This window comes from Capricornis sumatraensis, chromosome 3, assembly GCF_032405125.1.
Source record: "Capricornis sumatraensis isolate serow.1 chromosome 3, serow.2, whole genome shotgun sequence".
Lineage (NCBI taxonomy): Eukaryota > Metazoa > Chordata > Mammalia > Artiodactyla > Bovidae > Capricornis > Capricornis sumatraensis.
The window spans coordinates 72,464,428-72,480,867 of NC_091071.1; the positions used below are offsets into that span (position 1 = coordinate 72,464,428).

The 16,440-nt window shown below is 40.0% G+C and overlaps 1 protein-coding gene across 2 annotated transcripts in view; it reads left to right on the forward strand.

Moving 5' to 3' along the window:
- The window catches only part of STK39 (serine/threonine kinase 39), a 316,468-nt gene that overhangs the window by 176,997 nt on the left and 123,031 nt on the right, over positions 1-16,440 (forward strand). The window contains exons 11-13 of one of the 2 annotated variants that reach the window (XM_068968272.1): positions 6,521-6,643; positions 6,738-6,767; positions 14,303-14,365. In XM_068968272.1, the coding sequence (XP_068824373.1) occupies positions 6,521-6,643; positions 6,738-6,767; positions 14,303-14,365 (216 nt within the window). The remainder of the gene's footprint in view (positions 1-6,520; positions 6,644-6,737; positions 6,768-14,302; positions 14,366-16,440) is intronic. The other variant, XM_068968273.1, reaches the window with a different exon arrangement.

A 16,440-nucleotide genomic window follows, 5' to 3' on the forward strand; every position in this document is an offset into this window, starting at 1 on the left:
TCGGTATGTCACCTGTTATATGTCACACAGAGTAGAATGATATAAAGGTGCAGGCAAAATACCAGTTGGGAGAACTGGCCAACACTTCTTAAGCTAGAAGGAAAGAAGTAAGTAGAAATTTTGAAAGGACAGATCAGGCTGAGATATATATGTGATATGAAAAGTAGAGTTGTAAAGTTATTTAATTTGTATGAAACTGGGTTGTGGGTGTCTGAATATGATGGGAAGTAAGTCTTGGAAAACTAATTTGGGGCAAGGTTATGGAGAGACTGAACTCATTCTGAAGGCTATAGTGAGCTCTTGTTTTTTTCTTTTGGAGGAAGTTCTAGTCTATGACTCATGGCAATATGAAGGATAAAATAGAGTTTAGAGGCCAGAAGATGAATTAGCAGTTTGTTTTAATAGGAGAGACAAGAGGTCAGTGTTGAAGGGGACCTGTGATTGAGCACAGTGGCAGCTGAGGAGGTAAAATTTGCAGAATATAGTGTTTGATAGATTTGGGTTGTGAGAAAGATGAAGTGTAGTCACGATAATAGCACCTGTCATGTCTTGAGTGTTTATGTGCCAGGCGTCATGTTAGGAACCTTAAATAACTGTGCCCTTTGGTCAAAATGACAGGGGTAGGGAAGTTTGGGAGGGAGGTTTTTTTTTTTTAAGTCAAAATGGAATTTTATTTTAAAAATGTCTTGTTATCCAGTGAATGCCCCATGCAGAAACTTTATATGTATATACAAACACAGGCATACACACACATAGTAGAAATAATGCTTGTGTGTATTAGAAGGTACAGGCAGAAATGTCAGCTAGGCCAGTAGTTCTGGATTTTTCACATTTTACTTTTCCCAAATATCCTATTGGATAATCAAGGTTCCAAATTGTTATAAATAAAATGAATATTATTTTTTCCATGACATTTAAATTTAACACTGATCTGTTGTCATACTAATAATTAAGAAAGTTCGAGGACCTCACTTCATGCTTTAACTAGAAGGATCTTTATTTCTATTTTGCAGGAAAATCAATCACAGGTAAAATTTATGATCGCGTTTGTAAAGTTTATCATGTATTCCTAAATATAAAGGAATCTTAAAAGTATTGTGATACTTTATTTTCTGAATCTAAAATTAGAAAAATAAGAGTTTTCTGGTCAGTTTGAACTTAAGAGCATTTGTGGAAATAGATGAAATAAAATATCTACTTATAATAATCTGTTAGTATAATTATATATAACTTAAACAATTTATATAAAATATTTCATTTATCAATACACAGTTTTCCTTTCTTACTTTGTATCAAGAGTATTATCTAGGCTTTGACTTTCAGTGTTGGCAATAACCATCAAGAAACCAGTTTTTTGCATCATGTAAAACAGGTTTTCAGAGGATACCCTTTTCACTTCTGTCTGCATTTAAAAATATATATATTGCTCTGTGTTTCCTCATGGTGCTTTCATAAGAAATGTTATCCCAAGCCATAGGTGTCAGTTTGAGAAATACCAAGATAGTTTACTGTATATTACTAATGTTTGGTACGTAAAAATCAATTAGTGTGTTGCTTTTAAAGGTGAAATGTGAGAGGCTTATATAATAAAATTGAGATATTTGCCATTGTAAATGAAAGTGGTTGTTTTCAGGAATTATTACTAAATTCATGTGAACTACTAAATTCACATGAAATGTCATCAAATTTTACAGTGTTTCCATGAGCTGAGTCTTTTGATCAGTGCTGTGCTTGTAAACCTTGAGAACTCCTATTTTGGCCTTTAGTGGGGAGTTCAATGCCTAATTTGTACTATTTTCCGGTTTCCTTTGTGTAAATACTCCTATGATATGCCAAGTCGCTTCAGCTGTGCCCAGCTGTTTGCGACCCTGTGGACTGAAGCCCACCAGGCTCCTCTCTCCATGGGATTCTCCAGGCAAAAATAGCGGCATGGGTTGCCATTTCCTTCTCCAGGGCATATTCTTGACACAGGGATTGAACCCGAGTCCCCTGCACTGGCAGGCAGATTCTTTACACCTGGGAGTCGACTTAAATTGGTTAATATGTTTCAAGTGCACAGTCCCTTTTGTTATATGTGTAACAGCTGGTATCATGGGCTGGAGACACCAACAGTGGGCAAGGTGCTTCTTTAACCTGAGTGACCTTGTCAGTCACCCGAGAGTTTGCAAAAAGGAAGATTCTGATTTAGTGGGTCTGGGGTGGGGCCCAAGATTCAGCCTTTCTAGATGATGCTGTTACTGTTCGTCTGGGGACGAGGGGCAAGGTTGCAGCTGGACTGCTGTGTCAGCTAGGAGTGCCACTGACCACCTGTGATGGCTCCAGGCAGAGTGCCTCCGCTCCTTCAGCCCTTGGCTCAGGCTGAACCCACAGCTTTCTTCCAGGTGTGTGCTGGCCGGGAGCGGGCACGGGGACATGGGGGGCTGATACATGCAGCATCAAGAGCGTCAGCTGTGGCCTCCAGGCTTTCCCTGATAGGGGAGAAGCCAGGAGGGACTGATGGGAGAGGCGGAGAGCACAGGGAGGCCAGGCAGTAGGCGTGGGATGGAGGTGCCGGAGAGCTGGTGGGCACAGGGGAAATGTCGGAGTATAAGCTGTGGGGACAGTAAACTATTTACTACTGAAAACTTGGTGAGTTTAATTTTGATGATTTGGAAGGCTTTTTTGTTTGCTTGGCCTTGCCTCAGGGACATTATAAGTAAGTTGATTAGAAGCATGTTTTCTATGTCTGGTTAGTAGAATGCCTGGTCAGAGAAAAGTTACTGAGTGTTGCTTTCTGCCATGCCCAGAGTGTTCTCAGTGTGTGGATGTGAGATGAGTTCTTGGGTTCAGGCTGCAGTGGGGCAGGCAGTTTGTCCAGCCAGTAAAGGGGAAGTGGAATACACAATTTCCAGGGGCAGGAAAATCATTCCAAGGAGATCCCCAAATCCCACTCCTGGAAGAGTCGCTGTGGCACCGTAAGCAGCTGGCCAGTGTCTTGGAAGAAAGAGCATGCAAAACTAACACAAACTTGAATAAACTGTGATTCTTTGGGTCACGTTCATCCTTTATTCAGGAGTTTGTTAGAGAAACATACCTCCATTTCTAACATTTAACACCTTGTGCAGAAAGTGCTTCCGCTGGCTTTCCTGTATGCTCCTGTACACATGCTTTCTCCTGTTTTTATGTCTGGGACCAGGTGGCGACCTGAGATACTGTATGGAGGTCCTGGGTCCTGGTATTTATAGAAAGCTCCTGTTCTGAGCGGCAAGCCTGGCAAGATGAGTCAGGCGGCTCCAGGGACTGTTTCCCTTGTTGCTGCCATTCCGTCTCCCTAGCCAATCTGTCCTAGCTCTGCTTCTGACACCCGACCCCATGGCCACAAGAACTGGCCTGGGAACCACACTCTTATTCCCTCCGTCTGGTGGAGCCTGACTTCTTCTTTTGTGTGTGGGAATTATAACTTCATTTCTTTAATGGATTTTCATAAAAATTCTGTTTCGAGAAAGAGAAAATAATATCACTTTCCTTCCCAGAGGTGTGGTATAAATAGAACTGCTCGATTGTATTTTATTCCCAGTTTGGGGAATGAATGTTATTGCATGTAAAGGCTTGTCTAACCTCGCCGTTGCCAGCTCTGACCTGAGGAATTTGTGAGCTTATGAATACCTCTAGCTATGACTTAAATTGAGCTCATATCTCTGAAAATCATTGGGTTGTTTTTTAAACCTCTGACAGAGGAAAAAATTCATTCAGTCACCTCTTGGCTTTACTAAGTGAGTGGGCTGTTTAATAGAATAAGAACGATGTAACTGGCATGCAAGCATTGTTCTAGAGGTGAGTAACCTCCATTTTCATCATTGTAAGGAATGGGGCAAGATAGAAGCTTTTACACATTTTATTTTTTGAAGCATCTGTTTTGTAGATTATTCTTCAGTTCTGTAATAAATTAAAAAAGAAACAAAAACTATTTGTTTAAACCATGTGAAACTTAGTTGCCTTAGCTCTAAGACCTCTAAGACCTCCAAGTTCCCTGTCATCCTTACAGACTCCCTATAAGGATGTAACTTTGTAAAATTGCTTTCTGGTCTCTTCCGTAGAGGTCAGTGTCATATAACTACACCATGAAACCTGGGTTTCAAATTATGCTGCGAGTTTTTTCCTTTCCAGTAAACCAAGATAACATCCTTCAGGAATACATTTGCGTTCTTATTCTTGCTACACTTACACGAACATTTTATGCTACGTAGATTTTTTTAATTGTTCTCTGTCCTAATTTCTACATTCCATTTGTTTAGTCACTGTTTATTGCTTAAAGGCCAACGCCACCATTTCTTTCAATATCCGAGGCTATAATCCTAGACATTTTGCTTTATCTTTCTCTCTTCCAGCAAATAAAACCAAGAGAAGGGAGACAGGGTTCTAAAATGAAATAGAAGCTGGCCATTTTATTGTCTGTAGTTGGATGCCTCTTGCAGAAACAAAACGGACAGATTTTCTAAATGTAGAATGAGAGGGAAAAGAACATCCACTGAATTTTAGGGTGGGAAGCTGCACTGTCTCGCTTTCAGAGAGATTTCCGTGGTATGCTCTTTTAAACGAGCACATGAATGTTAGTAATTGTCAACCGTACTTGGGTTTTACAGTCTGAATGAAGGTAGAGTATTTTTCTGTTTATGATCCACAGTTTTACTTGTTTTCTCACTTCTTAGTTAACGGTATGTTTTGTAGTAGATGTGGCTTTAAATGCTTTCTTTTAATGTAGTCATTAACAGATTTCCCTCTGTTGCTCTCATCATGATTAGTGTTGCTAAGAAAACAATTAATTTTACTGTATATGTCAACAGAAAATTTTCTTGTTATCCCTTTCTTTGATATAGCTTTAAAATGAGCAATCTGTTTGAAAAATCCTGAAGTGCATTTCAGCATCTTTTCTGCAGTACGTTGCCAACATCTATGAGCATCGTTAAAATCACTATCATTAAATAGGTCTTCCCAGTGACTCAGAACGCAAGTGGAAAAATATATATGCCAAGCACAGAAGGAGTTTTACTAAGTGCTAAGTGTTTTGAAGGTGAATTAGTTAGAAAAAAATTTTTTCAAGTGGATAAAACTTTAAAAAAAAAAAATTGAGCATAACCGTTTGTGATGATGAGTAAGAACCTTTTGGTAGTTTTTCGTTTCCATGTTTTAGCTCAAGACAAAGTGATCAGGCTTGTTTGTACAGGATCCACCTGGTAATGCCTTCAAATCGAACCCAACCCCAAGTCTGTGTTGTTTATGACTTCACGTTGATCCAATGCGTGTAAATGCTTGCTTTACATCTGAAGTCTGTGCTATTTCCCGTGGGACTCATGAACTTCCCACCATATAAGTGAATAGTTTCTAGTATGGAAAACAGTCTTTCCTCACGTCATACTCTTTCAAAGTCTTCCAAGGACATTTTTAGACGGCTGCTTTTTCACAGTTACTATTCAATGGCATAGAAAGACTTGAATTTGAATGGGCCTTTTCATTTTGTCCTTATACCTGTGTGATCTTGGGTCACTTCTGGGCCTTTGTTCTCCCATCTGTGAAATGAGGGGGTTTGACTAGATAGTCTCCAAAGTTTTTTTTTTTTTTTTTTTTCCCCTTGTGGCTTCTCTGAACTGATGGACCACAGGTTGTTATGTTCACTTGCTACATTGCTTAGTTTAAACACATCTGAGTCTGTTTTTTTAAAGCAAATTACTTTGGTCAGAGGCTCATTATTCTCAGTCATCCTCTTATTTTAAAAGTTTTGCCTTTTCAGACACAGAGACACTAGGAAAGCATACCCGCATGGACCACATCTTTATTTTTTGAGCTAATTGCTATCTAGTTTTTATAGATATAATAGATTATTATCTATTAAAATCATCTGACTTAGTTGCTGATTATCTTGCTGTGTTCCTAGCAATCTCACAGGCCTCAAAAGGGCTATAAGGTGTGTTAAGAATAATACTGTTTTGTTTTGCTCAAGTGGGTTGAGCAGAATCCTGGGAAAACAGGCATGATGTCAGATGCTGAAAAAGAGCACAGTGGCAATAGAGGGGTACTTGCTTTTGTGATGTAGGCTGTGGATGGCAGGTGCCTTAGGCTAGCAGCTGCCCAGGTCCCTCACCTTCTCTTAATCAACAGTCTGTCGCTTACACGCATGCATTTCCTTAAGCAATTTTGAAACCTCCCTTGTGGCCTTTCCTGTGTAGTGATTCATAAAATATGAACTGAAGCCCGAGTGAAAAAAGGGTTTGATCCTTCATGGCTGACATGTGTGGTACTCTTCCAAAACATTTTGTTCTACACACGTTTAGTAACTCATTTCAAGAAACAGTATCTTTGGATAGAGGATGCGTGTGGGTGGCTGTGGGTGGCTTTTGGGGCAATCCTTGCTAGTTACTCCTGAATTCATAACCACTCAGGTTATTTTCAGGGTAGGTGTATGCTTTGTGACTCAAGTGGCAGCACTCGCAAGCACTGTTCACTTTCGACTGGTGAAGCTTTGAGTGGATTTCTTTTGATCCAGGTGAGACGAGTTCCAGGGTCAAGTGGTCACCTTCATAAAACCGAAGACGGTGACTGGGAGTGGAGCGACGACGAGATGGATGAGAAAAGTGAAGAAGGGAAAGCAGCCTTTTCTCAAGAAAAGGTAGATCACTTTGATGATGGTTAGCTGACTTGGGTCAACTTTATTTCTGTGGTTTTTTGAGGTGTGTATTAATGAATATGTATTTGTTTTACAGTCACGAAGAGTAAAAGAAGAAAATCCAGAGGTGAGTGTGGTTGCTTATTTAGTTCTTTGCCTCCTCTCTCCCCTTCACCTCTGCCTGCCAGTATTAGAGTCTGAGCTGTTGGGGAAGAACCTTCAGAATTTTGTTTTTGTGGTGTAGGAAAAAAAAGAGGCACGTAAACTTGGCAGATCTTCATGCCTTCTGACTTATTGGGTTGGCCAAAACTTCATTCAGGTTTTTCCATAACATCTTATGGAAAATCCAAAAGAATAGTTTGGCCAATCCAAAACTTTGGCACTGTGTATACTGGGGCAGATTGCTTTACTCTCTGAACCTCGGCTTCTTCCTCTGTCAAACAGTACTTATAGAATTGCTGTGAGACTGATAAAATCATGTAATAAAGCACTCAGTGGAGGAGTTCTTAGCACAAATTAGTTGCTCACTTAATCTTAAATTCTTATGTCACTTAGAAAACAGAGTAGGCATACAGGAAAATTTCTGCTTGATTTTTGGTTTACCATAAAGCAAAATATTCAGATGGTTAGAAACTCTAGGTTGAATTTGTTGGTCTTGATTTTTAAATCTTCTGGGCAACTTAGTAAGCAATACACACTCTTTTATCCTCTTCCCTTTGAGAACTGGTTATCTTTTGATTAACTTTACTTCCTCTGGTTAATTATCCTAATGACTAATGATGACTGTAGTTCAAAGAACTTGCTAATTCTCTTAAGAGGACGTTTGAGCACATTTAAATAGCTCCAAATATTTACAAAGCTAGTGATTAATATATTCTCAGTAAGAAAACTGAAGACTTTGGGTTACACATGATATCCATTCCAGCTCTTTAAATCTAGCAGACATTTCCTTTTAATTAAAAGGAGTAAATCTTATCATTGTGCTTTAAGTGGAAATAACCAGATGGGCCATCTAAGAGGAGAACATCAGAGTCACAAGCCATTCTCCCCCTGTCATCTTCCCTCCCTCTATTCTCTTTCCTTCTCATGTCTCATTGACGGGCCTGCCTCCTGTTGGTAGCTCTCCTTCAGATCCTGTTCCCCCCTTTATTTATCATATGGATTACCCTGTTTTACATAGAATGTAAGCTTTGATCAAGCAAGTTACATGGATGGTGGTGAGTCCCACAGAAGGACACAGTGGCCACACACGTATGCGGCCATGGTTTTGGAATGACCTTAATCTGTTGTCATGAACTTTGCCTTCTTCTTGCCCACTTTTCTGTTTTATCCAGAGTGAAGTGCCGATCAAGGTTTTTCATCCAAGAGTGTCTCTAAACAAGATGTGTCAGTTCTCCCTAGAAATAGAGCCCAGTAACTTGATTCGATAGCATTCTTGACTCAAACATCATTCGTTCTTGGCTCACTGCAGGACATCTTCTTTGGGTGGTATCCACTGTGGCCATGACTTTCTAGTACAGACAGATGCGTGCTATCTAGAGATCTATCTAGATAGACTATCTAGAAATCTAGCATTTCTTTCTTCATGAGGATTTGTTAAGTTTACTTTGAGGATATCTTACTGCGTGCTTGTTGAAACTGCTCTGAAAACTGATCTGTTATTTGAATACTAGCAGTATCTTTCTGGCAAGTGTACTGTCTTCATAGCCAGGAAAGAGAGCGGTGTATGGCACACTGTCAGTTTGTCATTAAGCACCCTTGTCAACCTTCTTGAGTGGGATTTGAAGTCTTGGGCACTTCACTCTATCTAGACTCCTTTGATTTCCCAGTGGCACCTGTGCCCATACTGGCAACTTGGGCATAATTAAGGAAGTATATAGATAGGCTTATTTCTGTGAAAGTATACATTAGTTTGGATGACTCCTGCCAAACTTCAGACATCACCAGCTCCACCTGCTGTTACACAACTTCCACCATTTTTGTTTGTTTCTTTTTGGTGGTTTATTTGCTTTTGGCAGGGCTAACATTTCAGTATCATGTGCTGTGTTCATTCTCTCCAGTGATGGTTCCTGTGTCCTTTCAGCTTTTAATTAAAGTAGCCCCGTGATTTGCCAGTCACACCAAATTGCTTTTTGGATGTGAAGCAAAAGCTATTTTTTAATCTGTTATAAAGGAAATGAAAATTGTTGAATATATTCAACAAATATAAGTAAATTATATAATAGAAATAATATATGTAAATATGTGTAATGAGCCTATGATGTGCACTGTTTTAGTAGGCACTGGGGATACATCAGTGAGGAAATCAGAGTTCTTGTGAAGCCTCCATTCTGGTGGGAGTAGATAAATGATATCCAGGAATGGTCATAAGTCAGTTATGTGGTTTGTTACAATGGAATAGGAGTAATGGGGAAAAATCGAATAGCGTAGAGGGTGAGGTTTCGTATGGTCGGAGTTTATAATTTTAAATATGTGGGTCTGGGTAGGCCTTATTGAGAGGGACATAAAGACTTGTAAAAGGTATGGGAGAATTAAAGAGAAATAACTCTAAAAGACCATTTTATCTTGCTGCCCCTCAGACCCCTTGTGACTGTCCTGTCTTTCCAGAGGTTATCAGTTTGCACTGTTTTCTTCCAGACCTTTTCTTGTTTGTTCACATAAAAAAGTGTATGTAAAGAAATCTAGCATATCATTTTAAAAACATTAAGATCATAAAAACTATAAAATTTTGCATCTTGCCTTATACCTTGGAAATCTTTCCACAATACTTGCTATAGAGTTGCCTTTTTATTTTTAACTGCGGAGGGGTATTCCATATCACAGTGGTTTATTTAACCATTTCTTTCTTGGTGAGAACATTGAGGTTGCTATTATAGACTATATTCCATTAACATTTTTGTGTATGCATTTTGAGGGGTGCACATAGAAATAAAGCATAAGTACATAGAATTGTGATAGAATCTGCTGACTTTGGATTTTTATAGCTGCTATTATCAAAAGCTGTGTCATGCTAAATATCTTGTCATCTATACATCAATAAAACTGGAACAAAAAAAGCTATATACAGTCTCAGACTGTGTACCATTTACCTTTAAACATCTTTTAGAGAGAAAATGCTTAGCCTGTACTAAATGGTACATTGAAATGCCGCTGTGTTTACATGTTAATAAGCTTTTCAGTAATACTCATCACTTATATTGTAGTTGAGTTGTTTACTTGACTGTAAGTCACTGGGTGACTGGGATGGTATTTTATTCACATTTGTCTTCCCTTAGCATCTAGTAAGTATGTTGTACATTTTTGCTGGTGACATAGATACCCATGTACTGAAAATCAGACATTAAACAAATGTCTGAATACTTCTATCATATTTATGAATAGATGAGAAAAGGAGGAAGGGACAGAAGATGTTTTATAATCCAGCTGAAGTTTAGAAAAAGTAACCTTAGTAGTTCCCTGTTTAGATTGAGATGCTCTAGTAGATGAGGGGCGTTTTAGAAATGCTGGTTTTGTGAGGGACTCTTTGGCTTCCCGGGAAGCATAGGACAGAATGTCCAGTTTTTGTATTAATAGCATTAGTTGGAGAAAATCGAGAAGGCCAGGGTGGGGTATTTGTCAGAGGGACATTGGGTAGCTGTGCCAGGTACTGGGCTGTATTTGGAGATGAGACATTCTGGTGTAAACTGTCAAGCTGCAGAGTTACACCACTTATCTATTGAGATTCATAGCCAAACTCAGTGAGAAATTGGTCCTGGTGTGTCCCTAACTTGGTTTTTTAGAAGTAGCCTTGCAAAGTTTTAGTCACCTACTATTAATTATTAATTTGTAGTAAGTAAATAATTCATATGTTAGGTGACATGAAAACATGATTTGCAATCCTGGCTCCATATCAGAAAAACTGAGAGCTTTAAAAATGCAGATCCCTAGACCCAGCAAATCAAATTACGATTTGCTGGTTTGGAGTGATGTCCGGGGCAATTCTGATTGATAAAAAAATGCTCACATGATTCTGACATGTGGCTAACTAGGATCAAGGACCATTGACTAGGAAAAACGCACCTGCTGCTCTAAATTCAGAAGTCCAGACTGGAATCCAGGAAGGTGGTATGCTCCACGTCCCTGAAGATTTGTTTTCAATATCTGCCTAATTACTAGAAGTCTCAAACAAGCCTCCCTCCTCCCAAACAACTGTGACACTTCAGAAATCCCTTTGGGAAAGTTGTCCTTGTTCCTTAATAATTGAAAGCAATGATGCCAAGTGGGCAGATTTGATGACAGAAGCTCTGTAGGGCCCATAGCAGGTATATTGAAGAATTTCGTCAGAGAGTCTAGGCTAGGTTCATTGTTTCCAAACTCTGATATTTCGTTCTGAAAAGAAAATACATTTGGTGTGGATTTAGGGTAAGTGAATTGCACCACACCTTAGATACCATGTAAAAGCTAAATTCATTGCATCGCTGGATGATTGTTAAAACCACCTTTAGCTTTTTAAAATTACTTCTGATGACATTGCATTTTCCAAAAGCCTGTCAGCTCTCATGTTGTTTGTCTTATATCCATTTATCGTTGGAGGCCAAGATTTGATTTCTCCCTCCAAATTGATTGCACCAAGCCGTAGTCATCACAGCTGGCTTTAACTTGATGTTTTTATGACATCACTTCCTAAAAGGTGTTCTTTTTGCAGGCGACTGGCCTTCTAACTAGTTGTGGCTAAAATTAGTCTTCTGTATTTCTGGAAAGAAACCTTTTGCTTTGGAGTGATTTTAGGTTTACAGAAAATTTGCAGAGGTAGTTTGGAGTTCTCCTCCATCCCTCCTCTGTGCTCTTTCACTGTTAATTTCTTTCGTAGCCTCGGTACGCTTGTCACAACTAAAGATCATCAGTGATCTTTCGTTTGTCGTCGTCTAGTCGCTGAGTCATGTCATTGCTGCGTTATCGTCTGCTAAATCTCAGATTTTATTTGAATTTCACTGGTTTATCCACGGACATCCCTTTTCTGTCTCAGGATCCAATCCAGGATAACACATTGCATTTAGCTATACAGAAAATGAGAAGACTAGACAGAGCGTTATGAAAAATGAGAAAAATGGATGTTGTCACTTTTTTCTCTCCATTCCAAGATCTTTTCCTCTTTCATTCAGTCCCAGAGGCCTGGCTCCAGGGCTGTGTCCAGTATTAATCTATTATTTTTCTTTCCTCTTCCTGTAAAAACCCTCATTTTCTCAAGCGTCCACCTTAATAGCAAACTGTTTAAAAGCAAAAAAGAAAAAGCGCAATAGACAAATATATATTTTACTGTTAATGAATGACAGCTGCTTAATGTGTTAGCTTTCTTGTAAGTTTTGACATTTGAAAATGTATACCCAGAAGTCATGCCGTAAACTAATAGAATGGGATCTGTGGTGGTGAGCTCTAGCAGCCTAGAGCTGGTCGGCTGTCAAGGAAGAGATTTTGTGCAGGGACACCCTCTCTCCACCTCTCCTGTACGTCTCTGCACACTTCGTCTACCAGTGGGGGCTGGAGACTGGGTTTTTTCTCAAATGCAGGGTTATACCTACACAGTGAGGCTATGTGGTATGCATGGGGTTCCAGCCCCCAGCTAAGTAGTTCTCTGTGCTCCTGATGGTCCAGGAGTAAGGATCAAGGCAGGAGATGGACCTCCCCAGGGACAAGAGAAGTTGTCACCTGTAGTAAATGCCATTAAGAATTTTCCAGATTACAAACCTTCTTTGACTAAAGGTAGAATATTCTGTAGGTGCTCATGTGGCTTTTGGTTGTATCTCAAACCTTAACTAAGAATGAACTTTTTTTTACTGGGCTTCCCTGGGAGTCCAGTGGTTCAGACTTTGCCTTCCAATGCAGGGGGTGAGTGTTCAATCCCCAGTCAAGAAGCTAAGATCCCACATGCCTTGGGACCAAAAACCAAAACATTAAAAAAAAAGAAGAAGAACTTATTTACAAAACAGATACAGACTCACAGACATAGAAAACAAATTTATAATTACTAAAATTGGGGGGGGGTGTTAAGTTAGGAATTTGGGATTAGCAGATGCACACTAGTATATAATAGATGAACAAGATCCCACTGTGTAGCACAGGGAACTGTATTCAGTATCCTGTAATAAACCATAATGGAGAAGAATATTAAAAAGAATACATATGTATAACTGAGTCACTTTGCTGTATACCAGAAAGCAACACAACATTGTAAATCAACTCTGCTTCAATAAGTATATATTTTTTTTAATTTAAAGATAAAGAAGATTGTGGAATCAGTCTGGAAAATTCTTTACAAGAAATCATTTGGGGTGGGGGAAGGTCCTCTGGCTGGTTAGTAAATATAGGTTATTTGTTCTTCTAATATAATCATTTCACCCCAACATTTTTCTGTGAAAAATTTCCAAAATATGACAACATTAAAAGCATTTTATAGTGAACATCTACCCAGCAATTACCTCAATTCTGCCATTACCATACTTGCTTCATCTCACAGTTGTCTGTTCATCTGTTGGTCCATCTTTGGTTTTGGACGCAATTCAAAGTAAATTGCAGATGCAGTTGCACTTCCGCCTATTTCTTCATTGCTGCTACCTGCTAAGTCGCTTCAGTCGTGTCCGACTCTGTGCGACCCCTTAGACAGCAGCCCACCAGGCTCCTCGTCCTAGGGATTCTCCAGGCAAGAACACTGGAGTGGGCTGCCATTTCCTTCTCCAATGCATGAAAGTGAAAAGTGAAAGTGAAGTCACTCAGTCGTGTCCGACCCTCAGCGACCCCATGGACTGCAGCCTACCAGGCTCCTCCATCCATGGGATTTTCCAGGCAAGAGTACTGGAGTGGGGTGCCATTGTCTTCATTTATTTTTTGTGGAAACATACATGCAGTTATCTTTGCAGAAGCATACAAAAATTTTATGTTCAAACTTTAGAAAACTCGGGCACAAAGAATTTCTGATGACTTCTGATAATTTTAGAATTGATGGTGAGTTTAGGGAATAATATGTATTTTTCATTCTTCGTTGATGCTGTGTCTCTTGCAGTTTGTCTTTCAAGTTGTGTTCTAGGGCAGAGTTCACAAAAGTGGGGCTTGAGGCAGAAATATTTGGAGTATCACACTGGGGTCAGGTTTCTAGCTTAGAGGGAAAAATATAATCTCTCACTCTAGGTTCTCTTCTGGGGAAGATAGTTTTTGAAATCCAGTGCTGCAAATAAATTGTTCAAAGTAATGATTAAAAGGGGCAAGTTGTGCAAATCCTAACATCCTTTCATTAAGGGGCTTTCATCTTGAGATGAAGTTGTGCAATGAGAAAGAAAAAATGGTCCTTGATCTGTTATCAAGTTTAAAATGTCCGTGCCTTTTCACTTAAGCTCAGTGGTTCTCTAAAAGCATAAGTGTCACCTGGGCACTTTATTAAAGATACAGATTCTCTCCTGTCTCAATGAAATTCTGAATCATAGGCCAGCTGGTACCCAGGAATCTTTAAGTAGTGTCCTTGGTGATCCCGACGAAGGTTGTCAAAGGACCACACTCCGGGAAATGGTGCTTTAAAATTCCTTAAATTATTTAAGATTTTCGTCTCTGATAACTGAGACTTAATGTCACCACACTGACCTTAATGTCCCATTTCGGTGTCCTAACGTGCTGTAACGGTGGGTCTCTTAACAGATGGTGGTGAACGCCAGCAGCATCCCCGAGCAGATACAGTCCCTTTCTGTGCAGGACTCACAGGTACGTTTCTCTGCCTGTCATTTACGTTTGAGATGCTTTGAAGACAGATTTTTTAAAAAAAATCCTGGCATTTTAGAAAGATAGATGGTATTGGGGTAGTGCTTCTAGAGCAGGGGCTTGTAAACTCTCTTTTTTAATGGGTATGGAAAAATAGAGGACTGTCACTAATGACCATGCTTCTCAGGGCCTCCAACCTTTAAATGATAGGTTCAAAGGCAAGAACTGATTACCAGACTGCTTCCAAAATTGCTGGTACTGTGTGAAATGGGAAAAGGACAGAAAATGACTCACCATTCTACTAGGTTCCAGTCACAAAACATTATAGTTAATTGATACTTTTCTTTCTTTGCTCCCGGTTGGATTTCTATGACTTTTTTGTAATTCTTTTATCCTTGAATTTCATGAGCCAGTTTATCTCTACAACTTTCCTTGTAAAAATAATAGTTCAGTGACTGTGAAATGAATTCGTATTAAAAGTTATGTGACAGAACTTGTGTGCCATGAGTTGTGTTGGGTCCTGATGAAGGATGCTGAGCTATCCAGGGTAGGGACTATGGATGCAAACTCAGTGTAGGCCCCCCGTTTTGATTTTGCATGTAGTTAATAGTAAGCCCTTCGGCTCTCAAAGAGGTTATGTGCTGTGCTTAGTTGCTCAGTCATATCTGACTCTTTGCAACCCCATCGACTGTAGCCTGCCAGGCTCTTCTATCCATGGGATTTTCCAGGCAAGAATAGTGGAGTGGGTTGCCATGCTTTCCTCCAGGGGATCTTCCCAATCCAGGGATCAAACCCAGGCCTCTTGCAATGCAGTCAGATACTTCACCATAGGAGCTGCCAGGGAAGTCCAAGAATACTGGAGTGGGTAGTTTATCCCTTCTCCAGGGGATCTTCCTAACCTGGAATGGAACCGAGGTATCCTACATTGCAGGTGGATTCTTTACAAGATGAGCTACAAGGGAAGCCCAGTGTGGTTATACTATCAAGTATTACCAGCCTGGTGATCAAATTTCCCCCTTAAATCTTAAATCTGCATATTCCATTTAAATTTATTTCTATTCCACCTGATCTGTATGTTATGAAATAGCTGTATGCGTAGGAGAGGGAGTGATGGGCTTTCGTGGTTGCAGGTCAGACATCTAGTCTTTGACCCTTGTTTTACAGATGAGGAAGCAAAGATTTGCAGAGGCCAAGTGGCTCATCCATGGTTGCACAACAGCTTAGAGGTGGAACCAGGGTTAAGTTTATGTCTTTACTTTGTATTAAGCAACTTAGCTTCCTAGGTGGTGCTAGTTGTGAGTAAAGACCTCGCCTGCCGTTTCAGGAGACATAAGAGACGTGGATTCGATCACGTCAGGGGTCAGGAAGATTCCCCTGGAGAGTGACAGCCCACTCCAGTGTTCTTGCATGGAGAATCCCATGGACAGAGGAGCCTGGCGGGGCTACATCCATGGGGTCACACAGAGTCAGACACGACTGAAGCAACTCAGCAGGCAACTTAGTGTAGCACCTTGAGATAAATTACAGGGATTGGCTGAATGATAGAAGGAGACGTAGAAATAATAAAGGGTCAGAAGGCAAAGAATAAAGGAAATGGAAGAAGGAATCAGGATACCTAGTGTTGTATAACATGGTGTAGTTGGACTCCTTTTCATATATAGTATTTGTTCTCCCAGGAAACTTTCAAGGCAGATATTATCCCCGTTTAGTAAATGAGAAAATACATTCACAGAATGACTTGCCCACAGTTGCAAAGCTGGTCAGTGGCAGAGCCAAGTCTTGACCAAAAATTCCTTATTTTTTCTACTCTGACAGGAAGGGCTCATGTCCAGGGATTCACAGAGTAGGAAGGGCCTGTTCAGTAGAGGCATTCATGACTGATGATCTGTGTTCAAGGAAACAGGCTCTAGGTGAGAAAGGTAAACTGTGGCGTCATCTGCTAGGTTCCTTCTTCCTCTGCATCTTTGAAGTTTAAAGGGCCCAACCTTTGTGCACCTCCAAGGCCCAGCAGATGCAGTCCATGGCTCAGGTTGCAAGGTGCCCCTTTAAATGGCTGATCGTTCTTCTTTGGACTTACT